General features: G+C 39.3%; 1 protein-coding gene across 1 annotated transcript in view; it reads right to left on the bottom strand.

The window, feature by feature from the left end:
- Positions 1-1,077: 1,077 nt before the first annotated feature.
- The window catches only part of LOC111653150 (glutamate receptor ionotropic, kainate 1), a 25,901-nt gene continuing 6,738 nt past the window's right edge, over positions 1,078-20,240 (bottom strand). Inside the window, exons 2-16 of the mRNA XM_023403627.2 lie at positions 18,089-18,256; positions 17,697-17,954; positions 13,356-13,537; positions 12,714-12,767; positions 12,081-12,254; positions 11,161-11,304; positions 5,652-5,759; positions 5,159-5,200; positions 4,680-4,793; positions 4,386-4,589; positions 4,073-4,296; positions 3,425-3,543; positions 3,045-3,262; positions 2,264-2,489; positions 1,078-2,111 (exon numbers count right to left, since the gene is read on the bottom strand). Of these exons, the coding sequence (XP_023259395.1) occupies positions 1,822-2,111; positions 2,264-2,489; positions 3,045-3,262; positions 3,425-3,543; positions 4,073-4,296; positions 4,386-4,589; positions 4,680-4,793; positions 5,159-5,200; positions 5,652-5,759; positions 11,161-11,304; positions 12,081-12,254; positions 12,714-12,767; positions 13,356-13,537; positions 17,697-17,954; positions 18,089-18,256 (2,525 nt within the window). The 3' untranslated portion in view covers positions 1,078-1,821. The remainder of the gene's footprint in view (positions 2,112-2,263; positions 2,490-3,044; positions 3,263-3,424; positions 3,544-4,072; positions 4,297-4,385; positions 4,590-4,679; positions 4,794-5,158; positions 5,201-5,651; positions 5,760-11,160; positions 11,305-12,080; positions 12,255-12,713; positions 12,768-13,355; positions 13,538-17,696; positions 17,955-18,088; positions 18,257-20,240) is intronic.

Genomic DNA, 20,240 nt, shown 5'->3' with positions numbered 1-20,240 from the left:
ATATATATATATATATATATATATATATATATATATATATATATAAATTGAGGTAATGATTGTTATTCATGAATCCTACTCAACTGTCTTTAGTCAGAAGCAATAATCATATCAAACCTGAAATTCTGTCACATCATTTTGAATGTGACACAAATCCTATAATGCAGAGACAAAACATGCAAAGCTCGGTGTTACCTGTCACATTTGGGGGAAGCAAAATTTCATTACATCTGCAGGATTTTCTAATCTGTGTGTCAGGGCCCCTACAATTTCAAACCAAGAGTGTGTAATATGTGTTCATAATCCACTACCTAATGAGGATGTTATTTACAAGCCTAAGCCTGATTGAAGTAAATATGGGCTTGAGCAGAGCTGAAAACAAGCATAGAGAAAGGTGATTCAGGGATGGCTACTGCTGAGCTAGTGGAACATGTCATGAGCCAGTGATGACTTAAGTGACCATCCCTTTTAACAACAAATCCAGAGACCTTCTCTTTATTTCTGCTGCTCTTGGACTGATTGTGTTATCTTCCGTGCATCGGTTGACCCTGTTAAAATGACTGGATAAATGGCTTTACACAAATGATAAATGAAAGAGATTTGCGAATGCATAAAAGCTGGTTAGTCTGGAGTACTTGAGACTGCAAGAAACGTCTATGTATGCTAAAAAATAAGACCTTTGTGACACACAGTTTAGTATGTAAGCATATAAAAATAATATGTGTAATAAAGTAGGTTTTCTATAGTGCAGGTCAACAACAATAGCAAGCAAACCTGAGGTTACTTAACTTATAACCCCTGTTCTGTGGTAATATGAGTTAAATGAAAATTGTTCCCCAGAAACTGGCAAAATAAATGCTTGAGAGGGAACATCCCAACAATCAAATGTGCAAAGCGGGAATGCCACATTTTGAAATAAATTTTTACGAGACCTCAGATCTTTTCGATTTAACCCAAAAGTTTCATGGATGAAATCAAAAGTTTGAGGTAACATTTCCATGCAGTAATGGAAAGGCTTTGTATGCAGAAAAATAGGGATCAAAACCAAAATAACCAGAAATAAAAGGGTTAAGGATGTAATGTTCTCACATAACTTTAGTCATTCCCGAACAATTCCAACATGACAAAACTTATACATGCATGTTCATGAACTTCATATGATATAAAAAGCAAAAAAAGTATAGACATTGAGCAAATTGATGAATAAAATTTTGAGGGAGCACTCATTCATAAACAAATTGGAAACAACCATCACTGAGTAAATCAAACGATGTTTTGAAATACATGAGTACATACAAAAGTAATAAGTAGTGGTGTTATGTCAGTTTCTGTGCGCTATAAATATGAAAAACAGAATCCTCTCAAACCTACTGCAGTTATTGAAATTAACATGGCAAAAATGCCTCAAAAGATACCACTTACCATCACTTACCCACAATATCATGGCATGACAATGACATTTTTTTTTTCTTACACAAAACAATGTTACAATGTTACAGTTTTTTTTTGCGTAAAACAGAAAGGCCAAGATGGTAAAGTGTCATGATGTCAGAAGTCGACAACCATCTGTCGTCATAAAAAGGGTTTCAAACGTATTCTTCCAATCAAGACTAAAATGTTCATGTGCTCTACGTAAAAACTACTGAAAACACTAAATTCTGCGTTAAAAAGTTATCTGTTTTGATTGTAACAATGCAGTTCAACACATTCAGACTTGAAATGTTTGTTGGCCCAGTGATTACCGTAGTCCTCTGACAACAACAACGACAACGCAAATTTGTAGTAAGTTCATAACAGTCTTAGATTGAATCCCTTAGTGTGTTAATACTTGTTGTGCCATTCACACTGGCCGACACTCACCTCCTCAATGTCCAAGTTTTTCCTGGATTTGTAAATAAACTCTCCAATCGCTACAAAAACTGAGAGGACTAGTCCGGCTGCCAGCACAATAAAGATTCCCCCTATGTTTTCCACACCCAGGGCACTGGCCTCCTTGCTGTCCTCCTCTGGGCAGCCGTTCCCCCTCCACCATTTCTCCTTCATCATGTGCAGCTTCCCTTCCTCCTGAAGCTGCAAGATGGCGATGGTGACCTTGTCTCTGTAAGGGGAGCCTACAGCAGGAAATGCCGGTAAGATTAAAACACATTATTACTGCTTTATTATTACAAGCTACATAACCTCTGGGTTTGTTGTTTTCTAGGCATTTAAGGAGCATTTGTTGCTTATCGTTGTGAGTGTGTAATTTGTTGCTCCTCACTCTTACCAATTGGGGTCCCCACACCATAGCCCTTTGAATCTATCAAGCCTCCGATCTGTGTGAGGTTGCAGTTGCGCTGGCTGATGTACTCGATGCTGGTCGACTCCATTAGAAGAGCGTAGTCTGTGGTGAGGACCCTCTGAATCCCCTCCCGGTTGTTTTTCACCAAGGCTGTGTTTTTCCTGCTGCTCATGAAGGCCCACATTTTCTCATACGTTGAGATCTTAGATTTCTGTTGAATCAGAGTCAGGATTTATGGAAGTTTAAAACAATGCATCCTGATAGACAACACAAAACAGATGGTGCTGATATATGGTCAGTGGTTGACACTGGTTTCTAATATTTCAAATGAAACGGTATCTGCTGACTGGAGCTATCATTCTGATGCGTGGCAGGAGATGGGATGTGACAAGTATGTACAAATCTGCCTCCAGTTCATTCAATTTCCACTGCACATCCAGATAAACCGGTTCGTGTGCTACAAGCAAAACAATAAATCATTCAAATCTTTATAGAAAAACTGCCCACAGGTTTTTTGTTTAGCTGTGGGTATGATGTCATTTCTATGCCACCAACCTTTTACCCCACTCTTTTTTTTTCCCCAGTTCCATTTTCTGCCAACCCATCAGACGACACATATCATGTTACTGTGATGACTTAGGACTGCTGGCTCAAGGGTAAAACGTATCACGCTGACTGAACTCAAAAGTGGTGCTCTTGTTCGCAACCCTCCCCCTGCTATTGTACAATTACTTTCCCATTAACTGTACAGTGGAAAGAAGGTTACCTTAAAAAAGGTCATGGTGGAGCCGTCTCTTACAGCACCGTACTCTATTTTGGTTTGCTTGGCCAAGTCATCAGCAGAGTCAATTGGAGAGTCCATTCTCTCCACAGTGAGGAAGGCAGCCAAGTTGGCAGTGTATGAGGAGATTATTATCAATGTAAAGAACCACCATATTCCACCAACTATCCTGGTGGAGAGGGCCTTAGGCATCAGTTCAGATCCTGTAAGATGATAACACAAGGTATATTATGAACTCTACAGACGAATACAGCATGAGACAGTGGTCACCGCAGTAACATTATTCTATGAACAAAGGTGGTGAATGGTCAGGAAACTCCTGTCAGGTGTAAAACATAATACATCTCTAATGGCAGTAAATATACCTTGCTGCATAAGTGCTCCAACTCCAAACCAGACACTATTTATTAGAGTGAAGTTGTTTTCAACCACATCTGAGTCTGGGTTGCAGGGGTGGGGGTTGTACCACTCATATGGAGTGAACCTGAGGGTGAAGAATCAAACAGTCACAATTAATGATGTGAAAAAATATGATGATGATACTTGATGATGACAAGATAATACCACATTTAGGTCTGTGGAAACAGCTCATATTTAATCATTACTGCCTGCATTTAACCTCTTTTCCAGCTCTTTTAATGACATAATGCAAACAGGAAAAAGTCATTCTGACTCAATTCTGACCAGCGAGACAGAAACATTACTGTGATGTGTTTGTGCAGCAGTGTGCAATACCATGTTGAGGCTAAAATTAATGGTTGACTATTGATAAATCCAAGTTGAGAAAATCCATATTCTTTGGTCCCATTTATTATGATTTGCTTTACACTTATTCATCGAAACTGAGCTATAGTACATTTACTCATCCTAAAACAAGTTTAATGTATAGTAACCGATATATATCTATTTATTTTATTATTTGTCTTATATACAGTATGTATTAGGTATTTAAAACATTTAACACTTGAGAGTCAGATCCAATTATTTCATTTTTCGCCCAAGAAGCGGTTTACCTGGCAATGACAAACAGCACACAGCTGACACCGAGGCATGCCAGCAACACATACATCCAGATATCAGGAGAGAGTGGGTTGAGGAAGGAGAACACCCCTGGATTGGTGCCGTTGGGTTTGTGGTAGAGGATGCTGATCCCCAGTGTCATGAAGGGCTTCGAGAAATCTATCACCTTTTCCCTCACATATGTGATAGTGAGAGGGGCCACGGCGAGGTCGGCCACCTGGCAAAGAAGAAAACCATAGTCAGCCGACACCGCCGATCGCCTGAATGTCTTTTCTCTAGCAGTACGATTGATTGATAAATACTCACGTGATCAATGAGTTCTCGCACCATGCCATTCCACTCCCCCTTGTCATTCTGAGCTCCATATTTGCCATCTGACACCAGCTTTACCTCATAGGAGAAGCCCAAAATGTTGGAGAGCTCTTTGAGCAGGTCGAGGCAGTAGCCCTCAAAGCGGTCATTTCCGTACAGCGGCTTATCAGATTTCTTATACATGACATAAGGATTTTCCTGGAAATAGACACAGTACAGACTCCACTAGTTTCATCGAGACATGCTCGATCAAATACTGCCTGATAATGATTTGACTTTTATTCATACCAGAATAGTAGTGACAATAAGGGTTCTGTTGGCCATTGAGTCGGTCACATTTGTGGATGAATCCTTGTTGTTGTCTGTTAAATTAAGGCCTGTTTGGGAGTTCCACACGCCAATCTGTAAAGAATAAAACATCCAAATAACCACACTGACTGGACATCAAAGATCCTTATCTGTCTGAGTCACCTTCACATGACCAAGGTCAACAATGCGAAGAAGGGAAAAGAAACAAGTACGAAGAAGCAGAACACACAGAGAACATAGACATGAGGGAGCGTGTGAGGGAAAAAAGGAAAGGAGCACAAAACACAATATCTTATAAAACTATCATGTCCAGTACAGAAATGTTGAACATTTCCTCCGACCAGAACCTAAATCTTATTTATCATGAAAAGGGGAGACATCACAGAGAGCATCAGGAAGAGTAAATTAGTACACAGTGTCAATTTCCTTTAGTCTGCCAGGGCAGCTAAAGTACAGACCTTTTTCCACACTTTATTCAGGCGGTTGTTGCCTGCGATTGTCTTGCAGAAATAATAAAGAGAAAGCATTTTAATCACAGAGCCCTGAACTTGGAGAAAAGTACAACAATACTTCTAACTGTATTAAAATTAGTTTGTTTGTAGTGAAGAGATAAACAGATAACAGGCCTGTGAATGAACCTGCCAACACTGAGAGCAGCGTTGTCACTGATTAAAGGAACAACCACAAATTTTTGAGTTTAAAATGACAGCTACGTGTATTTGCAAAAACTATGGGTCGACCATAAAGTTTGACCCAAAATTAGGACACCAGACTTCAAGATCACTGTGTTTTTCTGAGAGTTGTACAGTATATTGTTTAACAGTCAAGCGGTCTTAGCAGTGGCCTAGTTTGTCAAAGTTGTTCCTATTGCGCTCAGCTCTGCTTGAGTGTCTAAAGTACAATAACAGCCTGTACTGACAGTAGGCTTTAGACACAGGTCAGATAGTTCACCTTCTCCAAGCCATCCTCCTTTAGGCTGATGACATCTAAATCAAATTCCTTCCGCAGGCCGTCCGTCTTGTTTATAACTATTTGTCCCGTCAAGCCGTTCCATTGTGCCTGTGGCGAAGAGAGGACAGAAAACAAAACCAATGAATCCCTCAGTTTTTATTATCATATTTTTTTTTATCATAAATGTAAAGTCAGAGGCCCAGAAAAATGAAAACAATTCTTAAAACATGAATAATTGATGAGCCCTCCATTAAGCAATGAACACTGACAAAGGCTAACTGCATTTTAATAGACGTTTTTGCATTGGCTGGATGCTGAATGGAAATATTATGTGTCTCTGAGTATACAACTTGGTGGACGGTCATGTAAACAGCGCAGGCAGCAATGGCCTCCATCTGAGGGGAGAGCAGTGGATGGGCAGCGGAGCTCAGAGTTATTTGAATGCAGTTAAAAATGACGTGAGCTTGCTTGAATAACAGTCAGGTTAAATCTCTATTACAGCTTAGAGAAATGAGCTGCATCTCAATTCTGCGCTCATAGCGAAAACTGAGAAGCCTGTTTCTTTATGAGAAGATGGCATGGCCACAAATCAATTCAGCCTCTGTAAATTTGCCTACATTCAGCCCATGGCATTTTTATAATTTCAAATGTTTCTGGCTGCTGATCAAAGAGTTACTGAAAGTATAATTAAAGGTGCATTTCACACCAAAACACACAAACAGAGGGCAGATTCAAGACTTCAATCTCAGGCACAGTCCTATTTGAGCCTGTTGCGTTACATCTAAATAACTTTTTCCCCCATCTCCATGCTCCTTGGAAGCAGGAGAAGTTGTGCCAGAATTCCCTACTCTGCATCTCAACATTACATTCAAAGGAGACATAATCTAATCACACACTGATGAAAAGACTTCAGCTGCGTAAACAAAAGCATGCCGCTGCTACCTGATTTACATACTGAAAAACTGGGTCACTCGTGATAATCCATACAACTTGTTTTGAACAGTTTACTCCTTCTGCACAAACATAAGACAGTTGGCTGGAAGAAAGTAGATCTCAGCGAAACCTGCGGATTATTTTGCGTAACTGTCATAGTAATAAACTGTGGTTATGTTTTGAAAAGGGACAGGAGGCTGAAAATAACAGCCAGATACGTTTGGGAAATAAAGCACAGTGTACAGGAGAAGAGCTCTGTGTGACGTTTATTTTTCAGGAATTTGTATTTAAGCTCACACCAGTGCACCTCGCTTTGTGTGTGCTCTCAGAATTAGAAAATATCGGGGGCACTGTGAGTGACACAAACCAAATGTCACTGAGCACACAGTCCTGGCAAGAGCTACCACAAGTCACACCCAGACTCCCTGAATGAATAAATGGATTTTGAGGTAAACTGTCCCTCACTGAATAATTCATCATAATATAATCTAATAATCTGGGGTGACTAATTTAGTGTAATGCTACACCTCCAAACTCAATACACTCTGAAATCCCTTTTGTTAGAAATCAATTACAGGTGTATTAAGAGATGCCAAACAACAAAGAGTTTTTGTATGTCATTAGCTTATTCTTTCAGCTCTCATGCCGAAGCTTACACCGGTCAGTCTGTTTACATCACAGAGAATAATAATAACCAGTCCACTGGAACCAAAACAAATGCATCCTCAGCCATTAATATGTGCAACAAGCAATAGACAATGACAGTGAAATCGACATAACTCCATCGTGCTGTAGAGCTGCACTTCTTCACAAGACTACTCGAAGGGGAGTATTCTGCGTTGAAACTCACACGCACAGACACAATATTCAGGTTGAAACTGGACATAACCAGGAGTTCAAGTTTCTAATGCAAAGATCTTCAGCATCTATAGACAGTTACAGGGTATCGTTTGGTGAAGTTGCTCTTTGATTAGACCGCTTCACACAGTCTTATTGCACACATCTGTGAGACCTACTTGACCCCTAAATCCAGATTTATTCCTGTCATTAAGTCTCTTTTTTAAATCCTCACCAATCAAAACTGTCTCTGCCTCTGTCACCATGTGTTGGTGTCATTACTGTACATGTCTTGATGACATGGATCTTCTCGAACCGGAGAATCATGATGATATAAAGGATAAGAATGAGATTCCAACGCAGCACTGAAACCTCACCATTTCACCCATTAACATAAAGAGAGAGAAAACTGTGAAAAATTAGAAAAACTCATTTCCTGTCTCCGCTCCTTCTTAAAGCCATTCATGCCACCCTCACATGTTCATGCATATGCATCCGTACGTTCCAGGGACACAGTCGAGTACACAGAGCTGAACCTGATTTTCTTGAGCTGTGAGCTCTTCATGAAACTTCCTCTGCAAAACTTGATTTTTTAGTATCAAATATGTGACGCAGTGTTGATTCCTGCAGGGAAATTTATCTTTTTCCATTCCCTCCCCCACAAGAGCAGAGTGCAGGCCAAGCTGCTGGATTCAATGTCTTCCTCAAGGGCACTTCAGATACCATAGTTAGTTTATAGCTATAGCTAAAATACAGAATTAAAGGACCATACCAGTTCTTTTGCATGTTTTTAGCCATTTAACTTAAATTCTCTATACGTTGCTACTGCTGATAACTTTCTTTTTTTTCTTTATGTATTTTCCTCCATCCAGGAAGCCACGGTTTTCTGTACTGTATCAAAACCACCTTGCAAAGTTGTAAATGACTTGCTATAAGTGATACACCACAGTGAACATCATGTCTGATTTGAATTGTGCAGTATTGCAGGGCAGATCAAAACTGCCATACCTGTCAACAAACCTGCAGTAGAAACATGGAGAAGGGAGCAGAAAATCCATGTAAACCATTGTAAAATAAATACTAACATTTAAAAACGTTCAATACATCATTCTCAGCTTCAATACAAAACACTAATGAGCCGCAGACATCTGAAATTTCTCCATTATCATCACTCTGACGTCTCCTTAAAGAACAGTGAATTGTGTGAGATGTTATCGGATCTCATGGGTAAAATACGACACCTGGCAGATACCACTAAGAGAAATCTGATGAAAATAAGGAGAGACGAGATATTCACAATAACAGATTTAAGAAAGTCTCAGATCTCTTCATTTGATTTTGATAGGGTAATTAAGTGAATAGAAACCAATTGTCATGGTTTCTACCAGTTCCTAATATCAGTTTCAATATTCAGCCTGTTTGCCTTACGCTAATCTCATTTCAGACCCTACTACTCCGTCACCCTGCAGCAGTCGTCCTCAGCTCTTCCTGCTCTTCCTGCCCTTCCTGCCTCAGTCACCTGACCTCCACCTGCCCACACACCTGCACCTCCTTCACCTCAGTATACATATACAGTATGTATATGAGCCTCCTTTGGTCAGTTCCCAGATTATCTAGTGAGTTTTTGTTAAGCCTTTACACTGATGGCTAATTAACTATATGGTGGTGTGAAGTACATATGATTTGTTATGAATGGGCGAAAACATGGAAAGAAAACCCCAGTATGATCCTTTTAAATTAGTGCATTGTTATTTAAATCAGCTTGAATGAGCTTGAGAGGATGTAGGATGTTATATTTATAAGACCAAAGAGTAATGCACTGTTAATCATCTGTGGACAAGAAGCTCATGTTTTATGTTTGAATGTGTTTATGTAAAAATCACAAAGCTAATTATAGACAGTATCTTCCGAGACTGTAAAGTTCTTTTGCTCTCACTCTGCTCTCTGGGCTCTTTGGCACTTCCTGTGTCCTTCAATACTACATCCCCACTCGCAACTGAAAAGCTCATTTGTCAAAGAAACATTTAATTAGAGAGAGCAGTATAACAAGAGCGCCTATTAAATTCAAATTAACATACAGTCCAAACTGTAAGTATTTGGACAGTTACACACTTTTATTCTTCAGGCTCTGTGATTCAGCACATTCAATTTGAAATAAAGTAACGGATATTATATCAGTAGTGCCGAGCCTTAGCTTTAATTTGGGGTTTATGTAGAAAGAACTGTGTGGGAGTCAGTTTTCCACACGTAGACATCGTCAGACGCTTTGTATCTCTCTCTGGTGATGCTCTACCAGGCCTTCACTGCGGCCTCATTTAGCTCTAGTTTGTCGTGGCATGTCTCTGCCCTTAGTCTGATCTGCAGCAAGTGGAAAGCAGCTCAGTCAGACTGAGATCAGGTGACTGACTCAGCCATTCAAGAATATTCCACCTGTTCACGCTGAAAAGCTCTTTTGTTGCTTTCACCATGTGTTGAGACACGTTCCCCTGCTGAATGATAACCTGTCGCCCAATGAGTTTTGATGCATTTGGCTGAATCATTCAGCATTCATCCTGTTGTTTCTGTCAGCAGCGAAATCATCAATAAATGCCGGTGTGCCAGTTCTGTTGGCAGCCTTACAAGCTCGGGCCACTACAGAATCACCACCATGTTTTACAGATGAGCTGGAGGCTTTGGGTCATGAGCTGTTTCTTTTTTCTCTCTCTATTTTCCATCATTTTGATTTAAAGTTGATATTTGTTTCATCAGCTCATAGAACTTTGTCCAAGAAGCGATTTCTTTTAGCAGCTTGTTGTTTTCTGTTTTTGAGGATTAACCAGGGGTTTGCATCTTATGCTTAACCCTCTGAGGTTATAGTCATGAAGACCTCTCTTGTGCGCCTACATCCTGGAGAGCATTCTTGACTTAATGTGCAGTCGTAGAGACGTGGAGAGTTTTTCTTCAGCATTTTGCAGTCATCCACAAGACTCAGTCTATCAGGTCATTTGCCATTTTCTAGTTTTTCTGTGGGCACATACAGTTTATGAAACCACTGAAATTAAAGCTGAAACGTGGCACTTTAATGTAGTATCCATTACTTATTTCATATTGAATATGCCGAGGCGCAGAGCCTGAAGAGCCAAAACTGTGTAATAGTCCAAATGCTTTGACAATGAAGCCGGGATAATTACCACTGAACAAACAGCACGTTTTTCAAACTGTCAGTGTTTGCTTTTAAATGTGCCTCGGCCTCACTGTGTTCTTGTCCCATCTGCTGTCAGATTGATAGTCCATACAGAAATCAATACTTTTTTTCATTTTTAATAACCTAAGATTTAAGCCACAAGCTACTTAGTTTGGCACTGTTTATATTTAAAACAGTGAGGGTGTGAAAATTCAATTAATGTTGTTGTGAAATTAGTATTCAGTTTGAGGGATGGAATATGAAAAATGTGTTATCTGTTATCTGCTATTATTTCATCCTGTTTAAATATTCATATAAAAAGCTGCAGATGGATAGCTCTTGTCAGTAGCCATGTGACAACCCACTAATTTAAGAGACGTCCAACATGCAGCACACATCTGATCCAACTCTATTGTCTCTGCTCCACCACCCAAGGAAATGAAATAGAGAGACAGCAGGCTGTGAGATGGATGGATGGATGGATGGATGGATGGATGGATGGATGGATGGATGGATGGATGGATGGATGGAAGAACAGGGGTGTGTGTGTGTCACACATTCATAAACCTAACTCACGTCTTTGAGCATGTTCATGAAGCGTGATCCGAAGCGCCAGGGTTTGTGTCTGTGGCACTGGAGGGAGCTGACAGTGATCTGGGAGGCGCGTTGCGAGGCAGCAGCCACCATGTAGACGGCATCGTACATCAGAGCTGCTTCAGTCTGAAAGAGGAACACGGCCGTTATCATCCATCAGTGGGGATCACAAATCACGTCATGCACATCAGTGCTGCTGATGTACATGTGCAGCATCATATGGTTTCTCAAAGCATATCTGCAAAAAAATAAAATAAAATGCAGCACTACTTCTACAAACTACATGGAAAGCAATCAAACAGGCAACCACAATCAGCTGCAGTGAGCACAATTTGGTGAGCAATTTTACCCAAAGTACCTTTCTGATTGTACACACAATCAGAAAGCAACATGGTGGATTGCTGAATTTCTGTACTCAACTGTGGGGGATGAGGGGCTGCGATTAAAACTCTGTAAAGGTCTATTGGATCGCCCCACAATACGCTATGTGTTCAAACATTTACATATGAAATATGCCAGTGATTGGGTGTGTATCTAGAGAATGGCCTTATTTGATATCAGAGTAGTTTTTGGCCTTGTTTGATATCATTTTGGCCAAGTTTATGGAAATAAAATGTCACATCAGTTCAATTTGAATCACTTCCCACTGATTGTGGATGTTTAGGAGGGGAATTGTGTATTCTGGGCTGACAAGCTTCTAACCTTTTCATATATTTTCTATTGTTAAGTTCTAAAGGGATTTAATGGGCTTTCAGCGACCTGTTTGAACGATGTAAGAACAGTCACATGACCGACAGAGAGGATGTTGTTAACATGGCTGTCCCTGCTGAGACACAAACCCCCTGGTAGTTGTTAGATTATAAAAATAAGGGTTAAAAGTAGGAAGGTAAACGTAAACTTACTGTCATCATCCCCTCCAACATTCCTGTCTCAGCTTTGGAGGGAGCCTGCAGTCGTTCCATGGCCCACCTCTCCACCACCGAGGCCACCTGAGGGCTGTCTATGTTGAGCAGTCTGAAGCCCGTCATGTTGACCCCACTGTAGCGGTACGGCTCCAGGTCGAGGGCAAACAGGTCCTATTGAGGGACAACAACAACATCAGCATCAGTGCAGAGTTAATGCGATTCTGCTTAAATACACCCAAACGAAGATGTAACTTATCCAGCAAGGGTAAAGGGACAAAAACAGTGGAACAATATTCAGCGTAATACTATGAAATTATGCCAAGGGCACTGAAAACATCCAGCAATCTTATTATAAAGCAAACCACAGATGTTTGAGTCCATCTGCATAATCTTTGCATAACAGAATCTCTAGGTGAACACACATCTAAACCTACGTAGGATAAAAGGACACTTAATTAAGACAATGCAGCAGTATCACCGACGCACGTACTGTATCTATTGGGTTTTTTTAAACCACTTTCAAAGAGAAATCTCAAGAGTCAGTGTTCCTGTGCAAACTGTATACGTTAAATAAAACAGCCATCATGTGTTTTTGAGAACAGAGAAATTTTAGAAAGGTGGTTTTCTTACCAGTGTGGTGAAGAAGAAGTGGTAATATTCAGTCATCATCCCCATGGACAAGATCTAAACAGGATGAGAGGGGAAAGAGTGGTTTGGAGTTTCCTCTTCATCTGAAGATTCACACCACATTTTTGCTCCAGCCGGGAAAAATAATCTTCTCTTCCCCATAACGCCATTCAGCCATACTTATAGCTATATCCTTGGACTCTTCATTTCATTTCATCCATTTTTTGAATTGTCTCATTCTGTATTGTTTGCATGGTTTGCATTAACAAGTATTCGAGTGAGTAAACTGTATGTCACAATTTGCTCATGTCAGTGTAGTGTCCAATTAATCTTCTGTGCAGCTTTCGGTTCTAAATGTGTATGTCTGGCTCAGAAATAGGCTCTGCTTGGATTTGGAAATGAACATTGGATTTCTGAAGGGGATAGAATTTGACTAATCTTGCACATAGTGAATATTAAACCAAAAGCAATGAAGAAATGCAAAAGTAGCACGAGGACTATTCTCCATTGAAAAATTCATATGGATTTCTGCGTTAAAAGTGAGTTTCTGACAGAATATTGCATTTTAGGTATGAAGTTAGGAACTATAACCTGAGGACAATGATCTGTGTGGACAACATGCTGGTAGATGTTTGTGTTATTTACCTGCTTGAGAACATCAGCTGATGTTTGGTAAGAGCAGTCAAAGATGACATAGAACTCTTTCCCCTTCTTCATCTCCTTCAGCAGCGGACGGGCATCTTTACTTCCTGTTGGCAGCTGGCGGATCTTGATTTTAATGCTGTATCTGGATGGAGCTTTGATCAACTCTTGCAAACGAATCAGTCCTTCAGTTAAAAGAAAAAAAAAACTATATTAGCCTCAGCAATCACATGTTAACCCACAGTCCGTAGGTATTTCTAATATATTCCAAATAAAAACCTTATCCATGGTGTAGTTTAAGAAATACTAATTAACACAATCTGACTTTGATGGTGAGATTTGGGTGTTTAGGTTTCATGGTATTCAGTTTCGAAAATGCAGGAGCTAATTAATATTGTTAGAAACTTTAGGTGGCTTTTGTCAGGACAGTAAGCAAACTGATTATAATGAGACCACAAAACAAAACCCATCTACCAATAAACCTGTCATCTTTCTTATTTACCCAACATCCATTGTGTCAACGTTACCGGGTCAGATCGTAATAATATAATTATAATTTTATCATATACAATCTAAATTCTTGAGTATTAGCTAATGTCACACTGTCAGAGATTCATGGGCGCAATAATTATATATGCAGTTTTTAAATCTTCAATAAAACATTTGAAGTTCTTCAAGGTTGTTATCCAGTACAGTATTTGATAACCATTTATGCAGGAGGTAAATAAAAAGCCCAGGGGACATGTCTCAGTAAAAAACGCTAACGTTGGATCCAATGTCCAAACAACTTCTTCAGCAGCATATAACTGTAATTGTTACTGTATGATATAGATGGTTGAAGTCTCTGACTCTGACCAGAGAATAATTAACATAATTACTGCATAATTTTAGTTAGCTCATTTTTGACCGCTTCGGTTTGGTCACTGTATTTTGAAAGTATTGACCGGGAAATTACGCATGCAGTTATGTTTGAAATGACGCTACCATGACTAATTTAATTTAGCAGTTACTAAGTTTGGCCACTGGAGGGCAGCAAACACAAATTATTAAATACAACTACCGTTCTATGTTCCTCAGATGCAGACAGGACGCGAGCGTCAGATGACAGACTGCGGCAGCTAGCATCAGTAGTGCTAACTTGACTCGTTTAACTTGCACTTAATTAATGAAATAAATAGTTTCCACGCTGGAGTAGTTTACTAGCACAACGTTATGTTGGTCATCTGAATATTAACAACACTGACCGGTGTGGAGTTGTAGTCTAACTGTCACCACAAGAGAAAAAGTAACGGTCATTTACTTCGGTTTTGTGACTTCATTTTGAAAATATTCAACGAAATTTTATTATGTCCGCATTAATGCTAACGTGATGATTTGCTCTTGCAGTTACTCACTGTGCCCACAGGAGGGCGATAAAACCCCCATTATCTGATCTGAATATTTTAATCTTAGAATGCTATGTTGGTTGTACTGTACAGTATACAGCTTTCCAACTTATTTATTTGTACTTATATTGTATTTATATTATATATTTATATAGCGGTATCATTTCCCCACCTACCTAAGATAATCCTTTATCTGTATCCTCCTATATCACATATTTTCATAATTAAGAAAAAATCATGCGTGTTCACTGTCCTGTAGCGGTCAAAGTGAAAAACTGCAAAATGAAATTAATCAAGTTAGCGTCAATACAGACATGATAAGCGTACTACAATTTGCGACAATGACTTTCAAAATAAAAGTTATTGTAAGGCTAGTGTAGCTCTTTAAGTAGTACGGGAAATAAGATGCATGTGGAGCAGGTGCAGAGGTCCTGGTTGTGATTGGCATGCGACTTTGGTGCGCTGAGAAGTCACAAAGGCACATCATGTCAAGAAATACATCTGCTATGAAAGGCCATTCCTGTGTGGAGTGGTCAGTTTTTCGAGCCTAACATTTGCTAAGTTTGCTCAGTAATGCTTGGCCAAGAAAGAGAAGCAGTCGCAGGTCCATACACACGGCAAAGGCGGGAGATTTAACGCTGTGGTGAAATAATCAGTTTAAATAGCAGGATTACAATACTCCATCAGACTGTTGCATTGCGGCTTCACGAACAACCAGACTGTGAGGGAATATTAATTAGTGCTCTGCCTGGACATTGCTGTCATCACAATTTATAGTCACGACTATAACCGGATACCAGAATCAACATCATGTCACAAAACAGATGGTGCTGTGACCTCTGTCTGTGTAGTCTGACCAGGTGAACGGACTTAATGAGAGTTTGCAAACACAATGTCAAAGAAGAAGCTCTTCTAAAGGTAAGAAACATGCTCCTTCCTTCCTCTGCTGTGTGATGCTGTTTGGAGACTGGATGTTTCTTGCTGGCAGGGTTTACTGTTTGGCCTCCTTGCACAGGTTGTGAAGCTAAAGGAGATATTTTATATGATTAATTTATTTCTGTATGACAACCTTTTTCATAAACAGCAGTTTACTGATTGTCTCATTGTACTGGCTGTTGGATTCTCTTATAGTCTGATGTGTTTATCTAAATTAGTTGCTGTTCAGATTGTGAAGGGTGGTGCAGCAGCAGTCATTGTCAGGCATTGTCACAGCAGAAGTTTAATGTTTTGAGATGATGGTCAGTAGAGTTTTCTACACTGTCATCTGGCCTTTAGGCCTAACACGTGTCTGCAGTGTGACTGCAGTATTATTTAGCATATGGTGGCATTTCTTTATGTACAGTAGATCTGTGGTGCAAACCATAGTATTTTAGTAGGAAACCCAGTAAGTCTGTGGGTTAAACTGTAGTGCTGCAGATGGTATAATCATTTTTTTCTGTGTACAGTGATCATGATCATTTGAAGATGATAGTTTAAATTAGGGCTGCAACTTTTCTTTTTTCTTTTTCATTTATTTTCAAACATCATTTAGTTAAAAAAAATATTTGACAGTAATAAAAAAAAATTCTACCACAGTTTCCGAGTCACTCAGATTTACAATAAGAAAACAAAGATAACCAGAAATTCCTCACATTTCAGAAGCCGTGACATTTTTGATTGAAAATGAAGGATTCACTGGTTATCAGATATGTTGAGGAGAACACAATACAAAAAGCAAACACATATTCACGTTAACAACACTATCAAAACAAAGGTCACATCAGACCAATAACAACATAAAAACCAAATGAAGGTCATCAAGCCGCAAACTTAAGAGACATTGTGTGAACATTATTAGACAATCTGTTTCCCTTTGATTCTGAAAAGCTCTCATGTAGATTGATTTTGCATTTTCATCTGTTAAGCGTTTCACTCACTTGTCAGTCTAGTTCATTTTTCCTCTAGCATCAACATAACAATGTATTGTCCCATATCAGGGTATCTTCCCAGTATCGGTCCCTCGGAAAAGCTGATATGTTTTATTGGGGTTATTCTGGCCATCTTTTAAGATAAATTAAAAGTATGTTACTATCAAGTAGGATTTCAGCAGCTCGTCATTTAATTGGCAACTGAATGTACAGTGTACAAACATACAAGCGTTGCCACATTTTTTATACATTTAGTCATGTGGCTGCTTGACAAAATTTGACATTAAGTTGTGTCCGTCCTGCTCTGTTTTAATTACATCACACATGTACCACTGATTTTCCCACGTCAACAGCCGTGGGAAAATCAGGGATGCAGCCTTTGTCAAAGATATGGAGCACAGTACTTATAGATATCAGACAATACAGCTTGCTTGATGTCAGTGGATGGTTAATAAATTTGGGGGAAAAAAGACTATGTTGTGTGTGTATGTTACTACCCCCAGAGTTTGTATGCATAGTGATGTTCTGGGGCAGCTGAAATAGGCTGACCCTTGTGTGTTCACAACCTGTGGTGCATTTGTATCCGTTGGGTAAAGAGGTTCTGTAGTGTTGTTTGGGCTGGGTTTTTAACTCTTATGGGCTGACCGGATTGGTTCGATACTATCGACGACTGAAACATACCATGTCATTTGATACAAAATTTCCATACCGAAGGAGTAAATGAATAAATATAAGCATGTATGATGCTTGGACTAAGATCTAATAATGCTGGTGATTGGCTGTTTATTAACATGAACATGTTTCAGTGTGTAAAGAGACTGAGCCTAAAACTAAAGTAAAAGTAAGATTTGTTGCATAATGTGTATTGTAATTCTCTTTTTGTTAAAATTGATTTGATAAAATTGGTATCGAAAAAGTATCGTATTCAAGTCAAGGTATCAGTATCAGTTCTGATTTTGATGTTTTTATGCTTTTCTGCTGTTCTGGAAACTGAATTCCCCTCTGGGATTAACACCATACGTCTCCTGTCATCAAATCTCATCTTCACTCACCAGTTGCATCCTCATAGACCACAGTGACCGTCTTCCACTTGTAGAACTGCACTATGTCCAACACCGCTCGGCTTATGGAGGCATATTCAGGGTAGAGATTAATGTAGAAGCTGTCTTTGTTGTCCACTGAAGGGTGTTTCCAGCGTGTCTGGATGTGAGGGACTTCCAGGGCGTTACAAATAGACTGGACCGCACTGACAGATGAGCTGTGAGAGGGGCCAAATACGGCCCCAACACCCAATGCCAACTGGTCACATGCTGCAGTAATGAAATAGGAAGTGGAGGGAGAAAGTAACAAATGGCCAACAGCAGAGACACTGGAGTCAACTACAATCTCTTTAATTGATTCTTCATCACAAAAGGCTTTCAAAATTGAATGGGATGATCCTTACCTCTTCTCGAAGCCTCGAAACTGTCAAATAGGTTTATTCTCTGGATGTCATAGGTCAATGTGGTGTTTGGCATTAAGGTCCGGTTCCTGTTTATGTTGGTTACAGCAAATTTAAAGGCCAGTTCTTCAACACTAATGGGCTCATTTTCAAGTGTCTCAAAGATGCCCCCTGTAGGAAGAGGAGAAACGGGGATGGTGAGAGTGGGATCACACTGAGGTAGTAACAGAAAAGTTATTGATCGAATGACTTCACACAGCTTTGTCATTCACCCTCCATTATAGCGTTTTTTGTTTTTTTTGCAGCTTGAAGGTTACCACAATTGAATTCTCACAGTTGTATAATGTGGACTGATTTTCTATGTCCTTCTATCACATAACGCCACTAAAGGACCTGGTTGAGATGACAGGATTTAATCTTATTCAGAGAAAAGCTTGATCTTTACTGACTTCACCCTCTTTACATGGCCTACATTTCTCAAGCTGACACAATAGCTTTTATAAAAGAGTGGGATGATTTGGTCAGGAAAACATGTTACACCTTTGGTTCAATACAGGACAGCCCCAAGGCTAATTCATCAAGAGAGTTAACATATCCAGTGATATGTTATAATGGCAGACAGTTAAAAGCGTCATCTTTCTCTCTTTTTCCTTGTCCAAACACTAATTCACTCCAGCTCGACAGATTAACAGCTGCACTGATTCATCTCATATTTGCTGTCTTTTACAATTTGCCGCTCTGGACAACAGTCACCTTTTGATGAAATCATACTTAATTGTGTTCCCACCGGGACATGACTGATAGTATCACATAGACAAGCCCCAAAACACAATGTAATTTACTGAAAAGAGGTTAAGGGCTAAGTGTTTCTGCTCAGACTGCCAAAACACTTTGGCTATGACAGACGGTCTTACTTTAAAACAGATACTGTAATACTTTAGTCTCTGAATACCTCCCTGTTAGGGCTGCACGATATGCAAAAAAGAAATCATAATGCGATAATTTTGACAGATATTGTGATAGTGGCAATGGTCATTTTTGCATTTCATTTTCTTTTTTTTTTTCTTTTTCTCCATTATATGATTTGTAGGCTGGTGCGTTTCTGTAGCACCACAATTCTTTATTTATGGTATGTTGTGACACATGTAACCGATATCAAAAAATTGTACTTGGCCATATTGCGATTTCAATAATATTTAGATTAATTGTTTTTTTTTGTTGTTTTTTGTTGTTTTTTGGACTGATTTAGTTACCGTCTTCATTTTCTTTAGGTTTTTTTTTTTTTTCCTATGGGTGTGTCAATGAATTGATACGTCCAACTAATATTTTCTGTGACATTTGCTGGTTATTCTGCAGTAATCCAACATTGCTTTGCTTCAAGTGTAAACTACAGTGTGTAAAAACCGCAGCTCTTTTAGCACCCATGAAAACCACAAAGAAAAATGAAAGCTACAGTAACCCTCTGAAGTGTCACTGTTTATAGAGAAACGGCTTCATTGACCCGTCGTATTGCGCTGGAAGACTCAGTCTAAATGATGGATGTGGAATGTGGATTAATGCGACCACTTTTCTCATGTCGAAGCTATATTGTAAGTCTAAGCATCATTTTTCATTTACTAAAGCATACTTAATCATCAGTCATGCAAAAGGGATTTCAGCATCATGTCTGACTCTCCAGTAATTACTCTGAGTACCAACAAGCACCTAAAGTAGCATAATGGAGCACCTTTCATAACAAAACCAAGTTTAACATGCCATTTAATCAGTTAATCGACCAATCATTTCAGACTACTCGTTTCAGGGAATAATAATGACTACCAAATATCAGAGTAATTAAAAAGGCATCAAATGGTAATCCAAAGTATTAACCTTTATCAAAATATACATAAATATTGTAAGCCATCACGTAACACTGAAATTGTCTTTTGCGTTTTCCACCTCTTTAAATGAAACTCCTCCAGAAGGTGCAGTCTGACAGCACTCCTACTTACATTTCTTCTTTAGGACGAGGCGATAAACACTGACCAGTCCTTTGAAAATGAGCTGAAACCTAAACTGTCAGACGTATATTTTCAATATACATTTCTCTTTTTAAATACAATTGCTTTTCAGCTGGCTGTGTGTGCCAGGGCGACTGAGAGGAGAGGAGGGGGGC

The sequence above is a fragment of the Seriola lalandi genome, unplaced genomic scaffold (genome assembly GCF_002814215.2).
Source record: "Seriola lalandi dorsalis isolate HSWRI2012SDOR001 ecotype SW California unplaced genomic scaffold, Sedor1 jcf7180002054163, whole genome shotgun sequence".
NCBI classification, from domain to species: Eukaryota; Metazoa; Chordata; class Actinopteri; order Carangiformes; family Carangidae; genus Seriola; species Seriola lalandi.
The sequence above is the reverse complement of the archived record's forward strand: the minus strand, read 5'-3'. Positions and strand labels throughout refer to the sequence as shown.